Raw genomic sequence first — 18,735 nt, forward strand, 5'->3', positions numbered from 1 at the left:
GCAACTTCTCAGAGTAAGGGTTCTCTGCGTCATTTTAAATCTTTATTGTTTTTCTCTGATTATAAAAATATTTCTGTAGGAAAACTGCAGATCTTTCAGAAATATGTAATGGAGAAAGCAAAAGCAATCCGTAACTCTATTGGCAAGAGGGAATCCCTCTAGTTTTTCCAACATTTATTCAAAACAAAATAAAAATTATTGGTTCTTTTTTTTTTTAAATGGGATCATACGATGTTTAACCTTGCTTTCCTTGCTTAAGGTTTTATTTGGTCAACTGAAAAAATAAGAGATCTATCACATCTTTTTCAAAAGACTGCATATTTTTCATCTTTTTATTTTTGCCGGCGCCTTGTGCCATACGGGATCTTAGCTCCCAGACCAGGGATCAAACACCTGCCCCCTGAGTAGAAGGGTGGAGTCTTAACCATTGGACCTTCTGGGAAGTCCCAAGATTGCATAGTAGTTTATGGAAAGATATTTTCACAATTATTTTACTCTGGTGTACATTCTTTGTTTTTTTTTGGGGGTGTGTGATTTTTTTTAATTAACTTTTTTATTGAAGGATAACTGCTTTAGAAAATTTTATTGTTTTCTGTCAAACAAAAATACGGAATGCTTCACGAATTTGCGTGTCATCCTTGTGCAGGGGCCATGCTAATCTTTTCTCTATTCTTCCAATTTTAGTATATATGCTGCCTAAGTGACCACTGGTGGACATTCTTGCTCACATATCCTTGTACAAATGTCAAAACATTTTTGGATATAAAATCCTAGATACGGATATGCTAGACCAAAGGGTGTTTGGATTGACATTTTTATTAGACAGTACTAAATTTTAAATCTTTCAAATCGGTCAGTGGATTGAAGTGTCAGCAGCACAATTCTTTGTTGTGAAGTCTCTTTCAAACAAGTGCCACCAAATCTAGTTTTAATTCCTTTTCCAGAAGTCACTGAAATGACAGCTTCCTGTCACAGACTGGCATGGGACCTCAGGTATTTTCAGTTTATCAGTGCTCCAGCTCTAAAGCATGTCAAAAATATTTGCTACTTTGGGGGAGTGAGTTTTCAGATTTCTTTTTTTTTCCCAGGTGACATTAGCTTCAGGTGTCTTTTTGGGAGTTCTAAGATTTAATGAGATAGATAAAATAAGACTAATCTATTTCATAGTTCTTCATCCTTCTTTCATCTGCTGGAGTGACTATAACATACTTGTGTTCTTGGGGCAACCACCTGTTTTTAGGAGCAACAGGTCATATCTGCCAACTCTTATCTACTTAGCACATGGTTAGTGTTTCTAGCAGTTTTCCAGTATTTGTCACATTAAACCCAAGTCACTAGTTCTGACCACCTTAAGCAACACTTCTATTTCAAGGGGACAAATAAAACAGAATTTCAAGAGGAAAAAACTTGTCATAGTGCTCTCCGGCACCTCACAGTCTAAAGTGATTATTGCTTCCTCTGGATTCATAGATTTTAAAATGTTTGAGCTATTCATCAACTTTGGCAATTCCTCAAGAATCTCCTTTGTACTTAAAATGAAAGCTAAAGCATTAGAGTGTTTATAGAAAACAAGTCACTTACCTATATTCTTCCCACTAGACTAGACGGTTCAGGAGAGGAGGGGCTTTGTTTGGTTCACTGATGATTCTCTGAATCTAGAAAGGTACCTGGCACATAAAAGGTGCTCAACTTTTGTTAAAGGAATGGTAAACTCTTTGAAGGCAGGAATCCTCTTATATTTTGCATCCCCACAATAAATTACAAGTTGCTGATTTAAAATAAAGGAAAGGATCTTCATTCAGAAACACAACATAAGACTTTCTTAGAAACTAAATGAAATATCCCCGGTCTGAACTATATTCAAGATTCCTTCTGGCCCTAACTATGAATCTGCTAGTTTTCAAAGGATTAGAACCCAACATAATATATACTACTAAAACTAGAATAGGAATACTTGGGTAAATCTTTGATTTAGAAAGCAGGACACTGATTTTTCTAGCTTTTGGATCATCATTAAACGGATCAGATTTGAGAATTAAGCTATATTAACCTCAAGCTATATTCTCTAAGTTCCTTTTTTGAAAGAAAAAAAAATCATGGCATCAAGCTGTTAACCGGGAATGTCTCTACAAGCATTATTTGATGTCACTGTATAAGCAAGAAGACAAAGGAAATACTAACGTACAATATTTATATATTTTGGACTATGACAATGGTATGATGCTCTAACGAGAGATCTATATGCCTTTAAATCCAAGTCAAATGTGCAGCTATTTGGATTTAAAGCAAACAAAAATAAAAGCAATGAAAAAGAATAAAAAAGGGAATCACAGTAAAAGAAGCATCCATCTAAATCTGGAGCACATTTTGGATAATATACATCATTTTGGGGAATAAAGGCAGAAAGAAAGTGAGAGAACAAATGCACAGGAATCAATTTTAAAAAGTCACTCCAGAAAAAAGTCCATGTTATAAAAGACAATTCTAGTAATTCTAGTCTTTTAGTACTTATTTATGTCAGATCATCTCTCACTGGATGTTTAGTTTCCTGGGTTGAGACTTAGAAAAATTATATTATGGCTAGAAAATAACATATACTCAAGACCTTTGACTGAAAAGACTATTTTGGGGGTTTACTATTTTTTACAAGTTTTACTTTAACAAGAGAGTGAATTAATCAGATTTGAGATTAACTCTCACTGGCACAACTTGAATATACTCAGTCTGCTTTAAAAAAATAAAGGGAAAAGAACTTGAAAAGAATTTTATATACCAGCAACAGACAGAAAAAATATAGGGCCTGAAATAGACAAGAGTTTTTGATGTGTTTAAAAAAAAAAAAGAGAAAGAAAGAAAGAAAAAAAAAAAGAATAATATTGGGGGGTGGGGCAAGAAAAATTTCATGAGAGTAGTTGGAGGAAGGCATGTGCCTAAGTTAGACCAGGGAGTAAAGTCTGAAGAACACCAACAACAGAACCATTCTTGGGGAAAAGTAATACCAGGAGGACTCCTATGGTTAATTTTCTAAAAAAAGACAAAGGTAAACAGTATTCAGTTTGTTGAGGCTTACAACATAGAGTATAACAGGAAAAGAAACACTCAAAAAGAATTTTTAAAGAAAAGTTACGGAAATGACTGTAAAATGAAAATCATAACATTCTAACTTACTTGAAGTAGATAAAATAGAAAATGAAGTCAGACTACATATGATACTGCTTTCAATCGTTCATGCTAGATGTGAAGAACTGTTAGGATCATACACATTAAAGCAAATGTAAAATAGTCAATTCTAAAATAAATGTACAAAACAAGTAAATTGCAGCCTTTAGGAAATCCCAGTTCCATGGGCAAACATTTCTTATAAAGTGTTTAAGGAAAAATTTAAGTTCGACAGGCTATCACGTTTGTAATATTGACATTACGCATGTAATATTTAGAAATCTTAGATACAAAAGTAAAATACACATTATTCCTTTTTTAAAAGATGCTTTTGAAGCTACAAGTCAGTTTATTTTATTGAAGTGCTCTTGGAAAAACTGATGAAACAGTCAATACGTGCACCAAAATAAGTACGTTATACAGAATTCTAAATTTCATTTTACAGGAATACCATCAAGGAAAAGCGCAAGGTGCACGAATATCGCGGTGACAGGTGTTAAGTAAACTCAGCGAGAAAATCAGAAACGAGTTCCGAGTGGAGGCCCAGTTCAACTTGTAAGTTTCGTGGGCACAATAAATCATTCACGAAAGCCCACCTTAAACAGCTCAAGTAGTCAGAAAAATAGGCCGATGGTTACTCGAGCGATAACATAATCCGCGGTCTTATTGTTGTAGAGCAGATGTCATTTATGGGTGGGGCTGACGCGCAGAGCAGCTGAAACATTTTTGTACCAACCCCAGCCCCGCGCTCTTTCCCATGGGATAGAAGGGGCTCCAAAAAGGTAAGGGGAAAGCTCCCAACGCTCAATTCCTCCCAAAAACAAGGAAGTTTTTTTTTTTTTTTTTAATGTGGCCTTGGTATACACGTAAAAGCCCGCGATAAGACGTACAAAATCTCCCGTAATTAAACCCTACCCTGGAAAAAAAATCCTCCCTTTCTCCCCTCCCTGGCCGGCTCCTCCTCGGGACACTTGACTGAGTCTTTTCTTTCCCTCCTTCCCACGCTGACGGAGAGGCTGCACGCAAGCCGCGGACGACTGTTTTTCTTTTCGCGCGGAGGGAATTCGACGGGTAGGAACGCCGGGTGGCGGGAAGGGAGCGGGCGGCGTTGTGAGGAGGCCAAGAAGGCTCGCCGGATACCAGCGGGGCTGGGGGTTGGGAGCAAGGGACGACGCTGGCCGCCGGGCCCGCACGGGAGATTTAGGTGACGAGGGGAAATCTCCCGGCTCGGAGCTGGGACCCGGCGCTTCCGGCTAACGACCGGTCGCTCTCGGGCCTAGCGCGGCTCGCCTTCCAGGCTCCGCCGGGGCGGGCGGAGAGTTGGTAGGAAGGGAAACCGCGGCTCGCACTTGCCTGGAACCGGGTGACCAATAACTGGTAATAGTCTTTGCTCGGCGCTGGGCCTTGTCCTACAATTTCGAACAGAGTCTCCGGCAGCCACGACGCCATCTTGGGACGCCACCGCCGTCGCTAAGACAACCAGGAAGGGGCGGGGCCTGCTTGGGGTCACGAGGGCCACAGCCGTGGTTTAAAAAAAAAAAAAATCGAAGCCTACTTTCGAGCTGGCGGGGTGTTTCTAGTTTTTGGGGGTGATTATCCCCTTCATCCGAGGGTTAGCAGGAACTCTTGAGCCGTGAAATATTCACCTTGAGGTCCCGGGTGACCCGGAGGGGAATTAGTTCCTGCTACCACCGAGGGGAGAGTGGGGAAGGCGGGGTGGGGGAGGCGGTGACCCCGGCGGAGGGATATCAAGCGAAGTCTCACATTCCCCTTCCTGGTCCCTCGAAGGGATCGGGAGGAGGTCGCAGGCCGCTGGGGGAAGTCGAGCCAGGCAGTGGCAAGGCGGCGGGGGGGGCGGGGTGGGAGGGGAGGGGAGGGGAGGGGAGGGGCGATGTGAGGAGCCGCGAGTAGGCAGCGGGGGGCCTGTCCCGCGGACGAGCACTGTCTGTCCGAGCCTCGGCGGGCAAAATAGTTCCCGGAGGGTGTTGGAACGGGCGGGGAGGGAAGAAGGCGGCGCGGGCGGAGGCGCACGCCGGGAGCGGTGCTGCGGCTCAGCTGATAATTGAAGGGACCCGAGGAGCCGCCGCCGCCGCCGCTTGGGGGGGGGGGGGGGGAGCGAGGAGGAAGTTACTGCCGCGCCACCGAGTCCGGACTGGAGACTTTGGGGCCCAACTAGGTAATTGGGGCGCAGTTCCGAGCGGCGGCGGGGCCAGGCCTGGGTGGGGGGGAGGGGGCTGTGTTGAGGGGTTGAAGGGGGGGGGTGATGGGGGTGGGGGTGGCGGTGGCGGCGGGGAGGAGCTGGAACAGAAAGTCCCAGGAAGCCCGGTTGTGTCATCACCGCGATTCTGGTCCTCCCCCCCACCCGACCCCCACGCTCGGCCTGTTCCCGGCGGCAGCGGCGGCGGCGGGTCCGCGGAAGGACCGGGCCAGGGGTTGACGGGTTAGGCGCTCGAGGGAGAGAGACCGCGGCTGGAGGGGACCCGGGGCTGGGCGGGAGTCGGGGGTGAGGGGTGAGGGGGGCGGGGCGCTGGGTGCCCCCCCCCCCAACCATGAGGAGGGCCCCTTCACGGAACCTGGGGGGTAAAGGCGTGCGGGGTCTGGGGGAGCCCGGCGGGTGTCGTGTGTGTCGGGGGGGGGCCGGAAGTGGGCTTTGGAGCTCGGAGGGCGTCTAGGAAGACAGAAAGTGGGGGGCCGGAAGTGCAGGTGGGGGGGTGTGAAAGACGGCCAGGGTTCCCCGGAAATGGGATGGGGGGCCCGGAAACCGGGAGAGGGGAGGCTCCGGGGCCAGGGAACGGCCCGGAAATGGAAACTAGGGAGCAGCTCGAGTGACAACAGTTGTGGGAAGCGAGGGTCAGAGGAGGGAGCGGCCGGAGTGACTTTTAGACCGCTGTAAGAGGTTTCCTGCAGACGGTGAGGGGGGAGACGGTTGAGGGCGGGCGAGGCTGCAGACGGTGGTCTGCGCTGGGCAGTTGTTTTTTCAGCCCGTGGGAAGTTGAGGCTTGACGGAGTGGGGACGCGGAGAGGGCGGCGGGGGGCGGCGTGAAACAGGCCGAGAAACTTGACCGAGAGGAGCGGAGCATCCTTCTCCATTGATCGGCGTGGAATTGGGGGTGGGGGTGGGGTTAGGACCTGTGGGGAGGGAGGTGGACCGGTTGTCACTCCTGTCGTATTAGTATTCAAAGCGAGTCAGGCGATTAATTTATTTATATGTGGATTACATAAAACCTATTATAACGTCTGTCCGTTCAGTTCACCCTCTCTCCATCCTCCTCCACAGTGAGTGGGTTTCCAGTTGTGGAACAAGTTAGAGGGGAGTGCAAATAACGGAGGTGATAGCGTCCCCCATCCTGTCCTTTCTCCGTGTCGGTCCCATCCTCAGAAATAAGCGAAATCTTTTCATTTTTTGGAGGAAGGGAGAAAAAGAAAAAAGAGATTTAAACACACAGGCAAATCGTGGCGGGAGGTCGAGGGGTAGCTTAGACATTTGAACTCCTGCGGGGGGACAGGGGGACGAGAGGGAATTGGGTGCCCCGTGTGGCGAGAAGAGGACGGAAGGGGCTGCTCCTAAACCCTTAAGACAGATTTGTTTGTTTTTGATAATGCCTTTTTTTTTTTTTAACTTTGTCTGAGGGGGAGGTTTAGCTTAAGCCCGGTATCTGGCGGTGGGTATGGTTTAATTGCTTCGTCGGGTAATTGGGGGGACAGAATGTGTCTGGAGGAACGTTGGTGTGTGTGGAATGGGGCGCGGGGAGGGGGGGGCGTTTAGTAGGGCAGTGGGCCTGTTCCGAGTGGACGTCTAACTGCTCCCCTGCTGTGTCCCTTCCTCGTCGGCCTTCCCCGATCTTGCCTGGGCTGCCAGATCACCCGATCCCCGGGCTTTCCTCGGTTTTGTAGGCCCTTCTGTGGTGTGTTGTTGAACTTTCTATTCCTCTCCAGTATCTAGCTATTTTTGGCGTTTCATTTGTTAAAAAGACCCGGCAAGTTGAGGCTCAGAATCTCGTCTAAAAAAAGCAAAACAAAACAAAAAAAAATACGGGGTAGAAACTTGAAAGAGCTATTGAGTGGGGTAAAAAACCGACGTTTGGAACAAAGGTCCTAGTTGTTAGAGAAAAAGGCAAGAGGCCTATATATGAAGCGTGTGTGTGTCTCGCATTTACTGGGGGGTGAGGGGGGACAGCAGTTAGGGTTATGGAGTGGAATTATCAGAAGTTTAGAAACAGTACATGGCAGAGGGTTTTATTGAGGCTTATTTTTTTTCATACAGAGAGCATGCAAAGAACTCAGTATGTGTGGATTTTAGAGTAAACACATATCTAACCCATTTCTAATTGTTTTAGAAACTTCCTGCTCCACGTTCAGCCTCAGAAGTACTGAACTCGTGTGGCTTTTATATCATCTTTGTGAAATTGTTTGGGGAGTTTTTATTTCATTTATTTGGAGTTTAGAGAGAGCACATTAAAATGGCTGAGGGTTGTGGGCTTTGTCCACATCACCCTTTCTATGAATGTGCCAATATCCATAAGAATTGAAGAACCGTAATTAAGGTTATCCTGGTTGCCCAGTAGTAAAGAATCCGCCTGCAGTGCCGGAGACTTGGGTTCAATCCGCGGGTGAAGATCCCCTGAAGAAAGAAATGGCAACCCACTCCAGTATTCTTGCCTGGGGAATCCCATGGACAGAGGAGCCTGGCGGGATACGGTGGTCTATGGGGTCACAGGAGTAGTTAGCGTCTAAACAAGAACAACAATTAAGATGATCACTGCTTCCATTCGATTCCCAGTTTTTCAGGAGTTTGAGCGGTTTTTAAGTCTGCTCAGCTGACTTAAACATTTACTGTTTTGTGTCTGTAAACAGGCATTTTGTTTTTCATTTACTTTCTAAAAGTTAGAACATGTTGGTAGTTAGAATTTCTGAAGGTGCTAAACAAAATTATTTTTTATGGTGAAGAACAGGATGCTTGGTCAGGATAAAAGCAATGCTTTCACCTAGCAAAGTAAATTTGAAGTAGTGTTTACTTTTCCATTCTAACTTTTGAGATTAGTGCATTTTTATTTGACTATGGTTGTATGATCCTGTCTGAGGTCATCATCCTAGCAAAGACGACACATGCTGGCCTAGGAATTCATAACACTGCCAGTTAGTAGCTGTGTGACCTTAAGTTATTATCTGACCGTATCTGATCTCCATTTGTTTGAATCTGTAAAATGGGAATGGATAATCTCTCTTTTACCTACTGGTTGGTTGTGAGATCCAGTGGATATAATGGCTGAGAAGAAATACAAACTGCTAAATAAGTGTAAGACAACTGTCATTAGCTTTAGAAAATTATATTATCTATTGTGAGGTAATTACAAAAAACTTGCATCAGTTGCAGTGGTGGAAGGTTGTCAATGTAAGGTAGGTTGGAGATAGGAAGTTATAACACTTTATAATATGAAATTGCTGTTTAATTGGTAGTGGAACTTGGACCCCAATTGTTATGTTACTTTTTTTTGCAGTGGTATGCTTGTTCACCATACCTTGTTAATTCTGCTGAGAGAAAGTTCAGACAGATTGCTTCGTGTTTTTATTGTGGAAAAAATTTGTTCCTGTTCTGGTTCGTGGCTTTTATGAAATTGACTTTGTAATATCAGAGACTACAATTAAGGATGGAGAAGGAAATGGCAACCCACTCCAGTATTCTTGCCTGGAAAATCCCATGGCGTCTCAAGAGTCGGGTTCGACTTAGCAGCTAAACGACCACCACAATTAAGGAAAAATATTTCAGAATCTTGGTCTGGTTTCTTTTACAGAATCTGGGGGAGTTTTTGTTTTTAATTTTTTTAAGGGAATGTGGGTGGGAATCTTTTCGAACAAACTGACATCAATTGCCCATTTATTTTTTGCATGTTTGGTGAGGTAATTGGATGGACTCAATTTGAAAAAGTAATCTGCTTGTTGCTTTTCGTTGCTTGTGGGCTTTTTCCTTCTTTTGAGTCATTTTAGGTTCACTTCAACTCACAAGTACTTATTCAAAAATTTCTATCCCATGATCTTTCCTTTTTATTTCTTTGTTATCTATGTATGCTTCATTTGGGGATTATAGTGCTAGGTTTGTTGACACATTGCTTTTGTTTCCCTGACTGGATTATAGGCTTCCTGAGGGCAAGGATTATCTCAGTGTCCTTGTGTTTTGCCTGAAGGTGTACTCATAAACCTGATTGAAAATAACACCTGTTTTCCTTCCCACTCCAAAGTGATAATGGTAGCCTGGCCATGCCAGCTGCAGCCAGTCTTCCTGCTTGCAAAGTTTCTTGGCTTCAGCAAGTCTTTCAGGGTGCTGTCTGGTTTAATGGTCAGCGTCTCACATCTTCCTGACTGCTGTGCCATCAGAGTGCCTGGACAGGGTGGAAGGGTAAGAATTTGGTGAATATTATATAAGACATAAAATTTGTAGGTTGTTATATAATCTTGGTGCTTTTAGCTCTTAACATGTGATGTTAGCTTTACATTTGTGTGTTTTTTTTTTTTAATTTTAAATTTTTTTGGTGCCTGGGTATAGTTCAGAAAGCTGTGCTATATGGATTTCTTAAAGGCATAAACCCCTAGCAAATTGTTCTTCAGTTTCTACCTGGTCTGCTAGATTTCTTTGTACACAGTGAGTGCTTGCTGTTATTTATGGTAAATAGATCTGTATACTGATACCGAGCCAGTCTTTTGGTTTGTATTTAAGTAGAACTTGGCTAATGTCCTGAATTTTTACAAATGCAGTTCTTTAATAAAATCTTAATCAGTACTATCCCAATTTATTGCTAGTTTCAGGGTATGGGCAAAAGAAGTTGTTTCCTAGATTGAGATAAATCTACTCGATAGTTTTTCTCCTAGGACTTTTAGGTCTTTTTTGTGATTCTTGTAGTTTCAGTAAACTGGATTGGCCAGAAGAAAAAGCTACTCGAGTAGTCCATTATTTAGACTTAATCCATTTTGTCTTGAGTGTGCCGAGAAGCTGTTAATAGTCAGTTTTGGAGTTATGCTTGATTTAAAAAGCTATTCTAGGGGCCTAGAGTTAAAAAGCTGCCTTTTGCTCCGATCTTTCATTAAGGAACAGTGCTGTTAAAGTGAGTATCTGATTTGAAGGTAGAAGACTTGGGTTCCAGTTCTGGCAGTGCGTTTTCTGTGTTTGTGACCTTGGGCAAATAATGCAACCTTTGTGAACTTCAAGTGCCTAATGTGAAAAATGTGGTTATGGCCACCATATCAGTGCTAGGCACTGTATTCAGGAATCAGGCTACAAAGATGGATTGGAACACAGCCCTTATTCCCCTGATTCATCCCTGCATTGACCACTACTGCCTCATTTATTTAACACTGTTCTACCTAGAACATACTTTTATAATGTGTGTAGGTGTTCTACTTGAAGATATTTGAGTATAGAATAGTATTCCTTAGTAGATTATGAATTTCTTGAAGTTAGTCTTTCCTCTTTTATCCATAGAAGCAAGCACAGGGCCTGTCCCATAGTAAAGACTCTTTTAATGTTTATTGAAGGAATAAGTTGTGAGAATAAGATTCTGAAAGTGAAAATATTTTGTAATGGTTTAATGTAATGTCCTATTTGTTTTGATAAGCATTTTGGATCACTGTTATGCTAATGAGATTTTGGGGAGTTTTCTTTTTTAATCTCTTGATATATATTTTAAAGACTGCAAGTTACGTTGAATCATATTTAAAAAATTAGGGCAAGCCACTTCACATTATTTAATTGTCCACTGTTTGCATGAAATAGTTGATCATTTAAATGTTTCATTGAGGACTTATGTTTTGAGACAGTGCATATTTAAGTACAGAACTGAATTTTACACATCATTTTAGTTTATTCTGTTTCTTTTTAGAAAGGATATATTTATTTCTATAAATATGATGTTATTACCCATACATGGATTTTTGAATGCTGTTTATAAGCTGAAGTGTCTATCAACAAGCCTTCAAAACTTGAAATTATAGCATTTCAGTGTGTGTTTTAATCGCTTGTTGGCTGTCATAACCAGTGAATGAGTTCCACCCTGACTTTACAACTCCTACTCATTCCACCCATGGGCAGCATTCTGAATAAATAGATGGACCTTGTGCTGTCGTCTTAAGGTCACATTAACTCATCTTCAAGTCCTCATACTGGTGAACAGGTGTGATGCCCTGAAAACCCAAAGTGAGTTTGTATGGATAACCTGTTTGAAATTCACTGTTGACTTGTAATATAAGCTGCCTTGTGTCCTTAGAGAGCAGGTTCATGAAGATCATATGAAGGGCCTTCCCCAATCTCCCTTTAAAAAAAATTCTCAAAACTTTAGTGCTTGTAGTTGCCTTGTAAACAGCAAATGTGTGAAAATGCTACAACTTCTGCTATGGCCCCAGTATTTTGTAATCCTGTTTTGCACTCTTGGCTGTGGGCAGTCAGAGGAGCTGCCTCTTCCTCTCTGAAAACACCCGGGAGCTTCATTCGTGCTGAGACTTTGATTGTCTCTCTACTTGGATTGGTACCTTTCCACCCTCTCTGTAGCTACATACACTCTTTAACTTTCTTTCAGTAGCTCCTGTTAAGATTTTCAGTCTTCACTCTTCCGCTCCCTTCTACAGCATTTGTTTCACTGATGACTTTTACAGTCTTGCTAGTTGTTTACATCTTCTTTATGAGATCTTTGGCTTCTTGAGAGTAGAGGTCTCATTCTTTTCTCCTCGCAGAGGCTGGCACAAGTCTGCACATAATGTGTCATACATGGCAGATGGCAGTGGTAGAGTTCCTTCTGGTGACACATTAAAGAACTATATTGTGAAATAATAGTATTGACATAGTCTACTGTCAGCTTGGGCTTCCCAGGTGACACAGCAGTAAAGAACCCACCTGCCGATGCAGGAGATAGGGGTTTGATCCCTGGGTTGGGAAGATCCCCTGGAGTAGGAAATGGCAACCAACTCCAGTATTCTTGCCTGGAAAATTACATGGACAGAGGAGCTTGGTGGGCTACAGTCCAGGGGTTTGCAAAGAGTCTGACAGGACCGAGTGCATGCACACGCTGTCAGCTTGCAGGGTCTTAGTTCCCCAATCTGGGATTGAACCTGGGCCCTCAGCAGTGAAAGTGCAGAGTCCTGACCACTGAACTGCCAAGGAATTCCCTCAACTTGCTTATTTCTAGTTTTTCAGGGTTTGGCAGCTGAAGGTAGGATCCTAGAATATAAATTTTTCAGAATTAGGCTCATTAAAATCAGCTTCTTAAGGGATTGCTAAAGTACTAAACTGTTTTAGTGACTTGGACACCCCAGGTTTAGCATTTGGGGATTATGGTTATTAGTAGATGAAAGTTTGTCAGTTCATGTTTTATCAGGTACTTACTGTGCACCATAGGACTGTTTTGGGGGAAATGCAAAAGGGACTCAGGATGTAGTTTTTGTCTTCTGAGTTTTGTTACGTTTCTTTTAGTTGATAATCACTTTTCAAACTGACTTGATAACTATGTATAAGTAGCACAGAGAAGTGTTCTGTAGATATTCTAAATGCAGGTGTTTTGCATTTAGAAAACTTGATATGAGAATCTAAATTAAGAAACCAGATGAATTAGGGCATGCTTTTTTGGCCTTGCTGAATGAATTGTTGGAAGTGCCTCCATTGCACAAATATTTCATCAGCAGCAAACGCATGTGCATTTCTGGTTCCATATAAGGTCTGCCCTCTTGTAGAGTGCTGAGGAGAAGTAAGATTGATAAAATGAGATCTTTTATTTAAAAATGTACTAATATTGCAGATGAGTTCAGACTATGTCAAAAGAACACAACATATAACATCATACATATTTGTTTTTAAGTGCAAAGTTAAGTTTTATATAGCGAGTACTCAAGTTTAGAGAGAGATTGAAGTTGTCGAGGAAGACTTTATGAACAGAGGAGGGACTTGAGCTGGCCTTGATACTTGGATAGATGTAGGAGGGTGGGGAGCTTAAAAGTGGAGTTGACAAGGATCTAATGGTAAGGTAAACTGGCCCTCTGAAGGAGAGGGTCCACATTTATGAAATTTAGGCTGAGATTATTGAGGTTCTGAAATGGGAGATTAAGAAATTCAGTATAACAAATAAACATGTTGAAGTTATGGTTGATGAATAGGCAGTGACAGCATGAAAAAAATGTACAAAAATATTTAATTTGTAAATGAACTGAAAAAAGTAAAAGTGCCTTCAGATCTTATCTTTCTATGAAATTGCTTCCTTTCTAGGACTGCATATAAGGGTCTTTGTGGTCACTTTTGAGGCAATAGAAGCAGTGGAGGTAAAGCTTACTTCTTGTTCAGTTTCCCTACTTGATAGTTTTGTTCAGTAGGCAGGAGCTCGTATCTAGATGATTCCCACTGCCCCTGTGTTCAGTCACAGGATTCTTCCTTTAGTGGAAGCAGGCGATCATCATCTCCTAACACATTCAACTACTGTTTATTCTGAGATTAAAAAAAAAAAAAATCAGTACTGTTTAAGAATACATGTTTCTTGTGAGTTAGTAATTTATCAGTCTTATTTATGGGGAACCTTTTGTTTAGTGTCTACTGCTCTAAAACTGTTTAAAACAAAAGCAAATTGTGGTTTTAGTATGTACATATTTTTCAAATCCCTGATAGCTCAGTTGGGAAAGAATCCACCTGCAATGCAGGAGACCCTGGTCCGATCCCTGGGTTGGGAAGATCCGCTGGAGAGGGGAAAGGTTACTAACTCCAGTATTCTGGGCTGGGGAAATCCATGGATTGTATAGTCCATGGGGTCACAAAAAGTCTGACAGGACTGAGTGACTTTCTCTTTCACTTTATTTTTTCAAAGGTGGAAATTAATATTACCCAGTTTAATCAAGTGAAGTATTTTAGCAAAATATTTCCCTTGCTCTCTGGTTGATGTCACAGTAGATTGTTACCCATTTTATTAATAGTTTTACAAAAGTGCATACAACAGGATTTCAAAAATGGAAAATGAGGTTAGATGTGGCTGAAGGGAAACTAAAGCAAAAGAGAATATTTTATTTGGGGGTGTGGTAGCCATAATATTTAGCTTTCTTTAGCAGCTTTTGTTTCTAGCATATTCTTGTAGACTTTGATGACTGCAGTTTGGATTAATTTGATCTTTTTGCTTATGTGGGGACAGCAGAGATGCTAGCTGTTATTGCAAGTTTATGACTTAAAATAGTATCCGTTAAGGCTGTATAGGCCAAAATTTGTGGGGTTTTGTGGATTTGAGTTAAAGCATTTGTGAGGTGTCAGTGTTTTACTGCTACAACAGGCAGCAGTAGCTATTTTTCTGCAAGACAGCCCTGCAGCTTCCCAGTTTTTTCCTTTATCAAGCACATACTTCCATTTCTTCTACTTAACCAGGGAAAGCAGCTTAGTCTCCAAAGGAGATCAGACCTGGTCTCTACCAGCAGCATTTGGGCCCTTCTCCCAGCAGATGGCAACAAAAATTAGGCTCATTTCTGAGAAGATTGAGTAAGTCTTAACTTTGTGATCAGACCTGTTTGCTAGTTATTTCTCAACTCTGATTAGGTATGCTAGTGTTGATTTTTACCTTTTAACCTCAAAATAACTTTTGTTATAAAGCTAGACTTAATTGCAGAGTTCGTCTTTTCACCCTGCCTTTTGACAAGTTTTGCCCTTCCATTTGCTGCCGTGAGGTAAGACTTGGGGAATTTCAGCCTTTGCTGTGGCGCTGTAAGGTAATCTGCTGCTGCCTCTTCGGACCAGCTAGTATTACTTTCAGCTGCCTGGAAGTTAGGCCATGCCTTTTTTTTTTTCCCCAGGTGTCTTCTCACTATACAAACTAAGTCCAACTGAGACGAATTACTGGAGATAATAGCCCATCATATGGGATTTTCGTTGTAGCACCTCTTTAAGGTGATACTCAGTTTATATTTCTTGCATCAGCTGAGGATTTGGTGAAACTTAATGTTTGCTGGAATAGCTGCTTTTTTTTTCTGTTCTGTGGAATGGGCCTTCTGCTTCAGTCATGTGTTTACTTATAATCAGTATGTTAACTTTTACTAAAAGAAAATTAAGATGATTTATAATTAATGCAGTTAACGAGTTTGCTATATTTAGAGAAACTCAAAACTTTTTCAGGATACTTGCTGAATTTACTTAAACATTTAATGCTATAGTAAAGAATTTGGGCTATTAGGTTCAAGGGAAGAAATTATCTTGGTTTCAGCAACCACTGCATTGAGTGTGTGTGTGTGTATTCATCTTTTAAAGGTATTTCTTGGGCTTCCCTGATAGCTCAGTTAGTAAAGAATCTGCCTGCAAATGCAGGAGACCCTGGTTTGATTCCTGGGTCAGGAAGATCCCCTGGAGAAAGGCATAGGCTACCCATTTCAGTATTCTTGGGCTTCCCTTGTGGCTCAGCTGGTAAAGAATCTGCCTGCAATGCGGGAGACCTGGGTTCGATCCCTGGGTTAGGAAGATCCCCCGGAGAAGGGAAAGGCTACCCATTCCAGTTTTCTGGCCTGGAGAATTCCATGGACAGTCCATGGAGCCACAAAGAGTCAGACATTACTGAGCAACTTTCACACACACAAAGGATTTGGGAAGTTTCCATATTAAAAGAATTTTAAAATTAGGAGTGGATTACTCCATAGTTCTTTTAAGAAATGTGAAATCCAGGACTTAGTAAAACCATTTTTCTAAAAATTTCTGCAATTATTTCTGTTTAAGGGCTATTATTAGCATCATGATACAAGAGAAGGAATTATCTTGGTTTCAGCAACGACTACATTGATCTTTTTTCTGTGGGTGTGCATTGATCTTTTAAATTTATTTCTTGAATTGTATTAGCAATATTCTCAAACCTAGAAAAGAACCGTTTAAAACATCTCTGTTCTCAGTGAAGTTAGTCTGAAGTTAGCAGTGGAGATAGAATTAGTGTATGTGAATAATAAGCAAATAATATGTATTTATAAGCAGCTTTGGTCACTGTTTCAAGCCTTAGGTTAAGGTTTGGGATTATGAAGATGGACAGATGTGGTCCTTGACCTTGAGTTTATAGTTTTATTAGGAGGGGGTTGGTAAACTCAGGGACGAAATTAATCATAGAAACTCTTAAGCCGAATTCTGAGACATTACTCATGCCTCATCAGGTGACTATCTGTTTGAAAAGGAGAACACAGTAAAAATATTACCCAGGTATTTCTCAGAATAGTTGTTTTAGCTGCATCCATGCATACTTGCCCACACTGAGTTCTGAATTCAGTTCCTTATTATCTTTGTCATGTGGCTTTCACTGTAAATACATATAATATAGTCTGATAGTGAGCTAAATCAGTCCAGTAGTGTGGGAGATTAACATCATCATCATAAAAAAGATTTCATGAATTAATGTACCAGCAGCTCCCTTCTATTGAATTCTTTGCTTGGTACACTGATGTTTTACATAGGTTAATGTTAACTGGAGTGTCTCGGGATAGGGTGGGGAGCTGGGTGGGGTGGAGATGGAGAGGCGAGTGGATGAGCCAAAGAGCTGGGCATTTTAGACAGGGAATGTGTGAAGGTGGATGAGTCTGTAGCAGAAGAGGGTGTCAGTTTTCAGAAGTGGCAGAGGAGAGTTAAATGTATTAAGTAAATATATTTTGCTTTCTGTGTTTATTTTAATGAGTTCTTTGCCCCATATTTTTACATAAGGAAAATAGCCATATTCTTACTATGCTTTGAGTATCCCTGGGTTAGAATTCCAATTGGAATAACAGCAAAAATAAAAATATAGTAGAAAATAAGATTAATACCTGTGCATACATTTACATGAACATCTTATTTCTCCTTAAAGTTGGCATTTTTTGGTAACTTTTTATTTTGTATTGGGATATAGCCGATTAACAAATAACGTCATGATAGTTTCAGGTGGACAGCAAAGGGACTCAGCCGTACCTATACATGCATCCATTCACCCCTAAACTCCCCTCCCATCCAGGCTGAAAGTTGACATTTTTATCCTATAATTTTAATCAGTTTTTACAGAAAATGTTGCTTTTCCATAGCTATGCACATGTATATGTTTTGAAGGAAGTGTCGTATAGAAAGATTATGGACTTCAAGGCTAGACACTGTTTAAACAAGGTCCCCATATTCTAGCTGTGTGATCTTGGGCAAGTCATTTAAACTCTCTGAGGTATAGTTTACTTGGTTATAAATGCGTGCTGTTAGGATTGTTCATAAATAGTATACACTTGATAAATAGTAGCTGCTGCTATTTTTAATGATAAAATATATGTTAATTTGACTCTTTGGGGAAGGTGTACATGGTGTCATCTTTCAGAGCGGGGGTCAGCAAACTGTTTTTGCAAGGTGCCAGATGGTTAATATTTTTGGTTTTGCAGGTCAGCTCTTAAAGGGTTTAAAAAAAAAAAAAAAACGGCCAAATCAGCCGTTTCGAAACTTACAAAATGAGGTGGTTGGCCAGAATTGGCCTGTGGGCTGTAATTTGCCAACCTCTGCTCCAGAATATTACTAGCTGCTTTTTTACTTTGTTCATAGGAATTTGAAATGCTCTCTGTATGTTTCAAAGATAACATGATGATGTGTCAGTGATAAAGGAGTTTAGGGTAAGTGGCTAAGAGCAGACATTGGGATCAACTTAAATTTTGGGTCTAATACTGTTACCAGTGTGACTTTTGTCAATTTTGGCTTCAGTGTCCCACCTGTAGAATAGGAATAGTAATAATCGTCCCTATCTTAGGCTTGTTTTTAGAATTAAATTAGTTAATATGTAGAAGTTTTAGAACAGCATAAGTGCTCAGTGTGTTAACTGTTGTTAGTAATCATTCTTTTTTGAGAGGAAGCATTTTTATTTTCTTATATTGATAAAACAACAGGTTTGAGAAAGAGAAGATCGATGTCTCTGATATACTGGAATTACTTGAATGACAAGAGTTTTAGGTTTTGAAGCAGGAGATTGTTTGAAGCAGGAGTATTGGTAGACTGCAATGAGATGGTCTCTCGTTGGGTTCCAGTTTCCTAGTGTTTGACCCTGGGCAAGTTGATTAACATGCAAATTATAGAAAATACGGGGTTGGCCAAAGAGTTTGTTCGGATTTTTCCATAAGATGTTATGAACTTTTTGGCCAACTCAATACAAAATTTACAGAATTCCTTTGAGTTCTTAATGAGAGTGAAGTATTAAGCACAGTGCCTGGTTCATAGTTAAGCAGTTGCTATATTACATTTTTTTTGACTAAGATACTGGCTTCTAGAAGAAATTTAATAGTAGCTTTTATTCTAGTAGTTTTTCTAAATGATAACTTATTTTCACATTGTTTTGTATATGTTTTGTATATATTGTTTTAGTGTATGAAGTTATACTTGACTCTGTAAATTTATTATTTTTAAGATGTTGTAATTTTGGTGTTGAGTAAATTTAATAGTTAAAATGAAACTTTAAAGATTGAAAGGAAAAATATCCCTGGCCTGGTAATATGTACATTAAGTGTTTTGAAAAGCTTTTTGGGGAGTAATATCTACATTTGATCTAGGTTCACAGGTTTATAAAAATGTTGTAAAAGTAGTGTAAGGAGTATCCCATATTCCCTTTCTCC

At 41.1% G+C, this 18,735-nt stretch overlaps 2 protein-coding genes and 1 non-coding gene across 25 annotated transcripts in view; 1 reads left to right on the plus strand and 2 right to left on the minus strand.

Annotated features, from left to right (window-relative positions):
• FBXO36 (F-box protein 36) overlaps window positions 1–5,155 on the minus strand; it is a 93,017-nt gene extending 87,862 nt beyond the window's left edge. The window contains exon 1 of the mRNA XM_043909784.1: window positions 4,513–5,155. Coding sequence (XP_043765719.1) covers window positions 4,513–4,608 — 96 coding nt within the window. The 5' untranslated portion in view covers window positions 4,609–5,155. The remainder of the gene's footprint in view (window positions 1–4,512) is intronic.
• On the minus strand, window positions 602–708 carry LOC122699064. The gene has a single exon (XR_006342549.1). It is a non-coding gene; the product is annotated as a U6 spliceosomal RNA (small nuclear RNA).
• The window catches only part of TRIP12 (thyroid hormone receptor interactor 12), a 149,564-nt gene continuing 134,949 nt past the window's right edge, over window positions 4,121–18,735 (plus strand). For 20 of the 23 annotated variants that reach the window (XR_006342373.1, XM_043909757.1, XM_043909764.1 and 17 more), the window contains exon 1: window positions 5,156–5,335. The gene's annotated coding sequence lies outside the window, so the exon portion shown is untranslated. Of the gene's footprint in view, window positions 4,231–5,155; window positions 5,336–5,574; window positions 5,600–5,934; window positions 6,049–18,735 lie in introns of those variants that run through there. The other 3 variants (XM_043909759.1, XM_043909760.1, XM_043909758.1) reach the window with 3 other exon arrangements.

Source organism: Cervus elaphus, chromosome 8 (assembly GCF_910594005.1).
Source record: "Cervus elaphus chromosome 8, mCerEla1.1, whole genome shotgun sequence".
In the NCBI taxonomy this organism is placed as follows: Eukaryota; Metazoa; Chordata; class Mammalia; order Artiodactyla; family Cervidae; genus Cervus; species Cervus elaphus.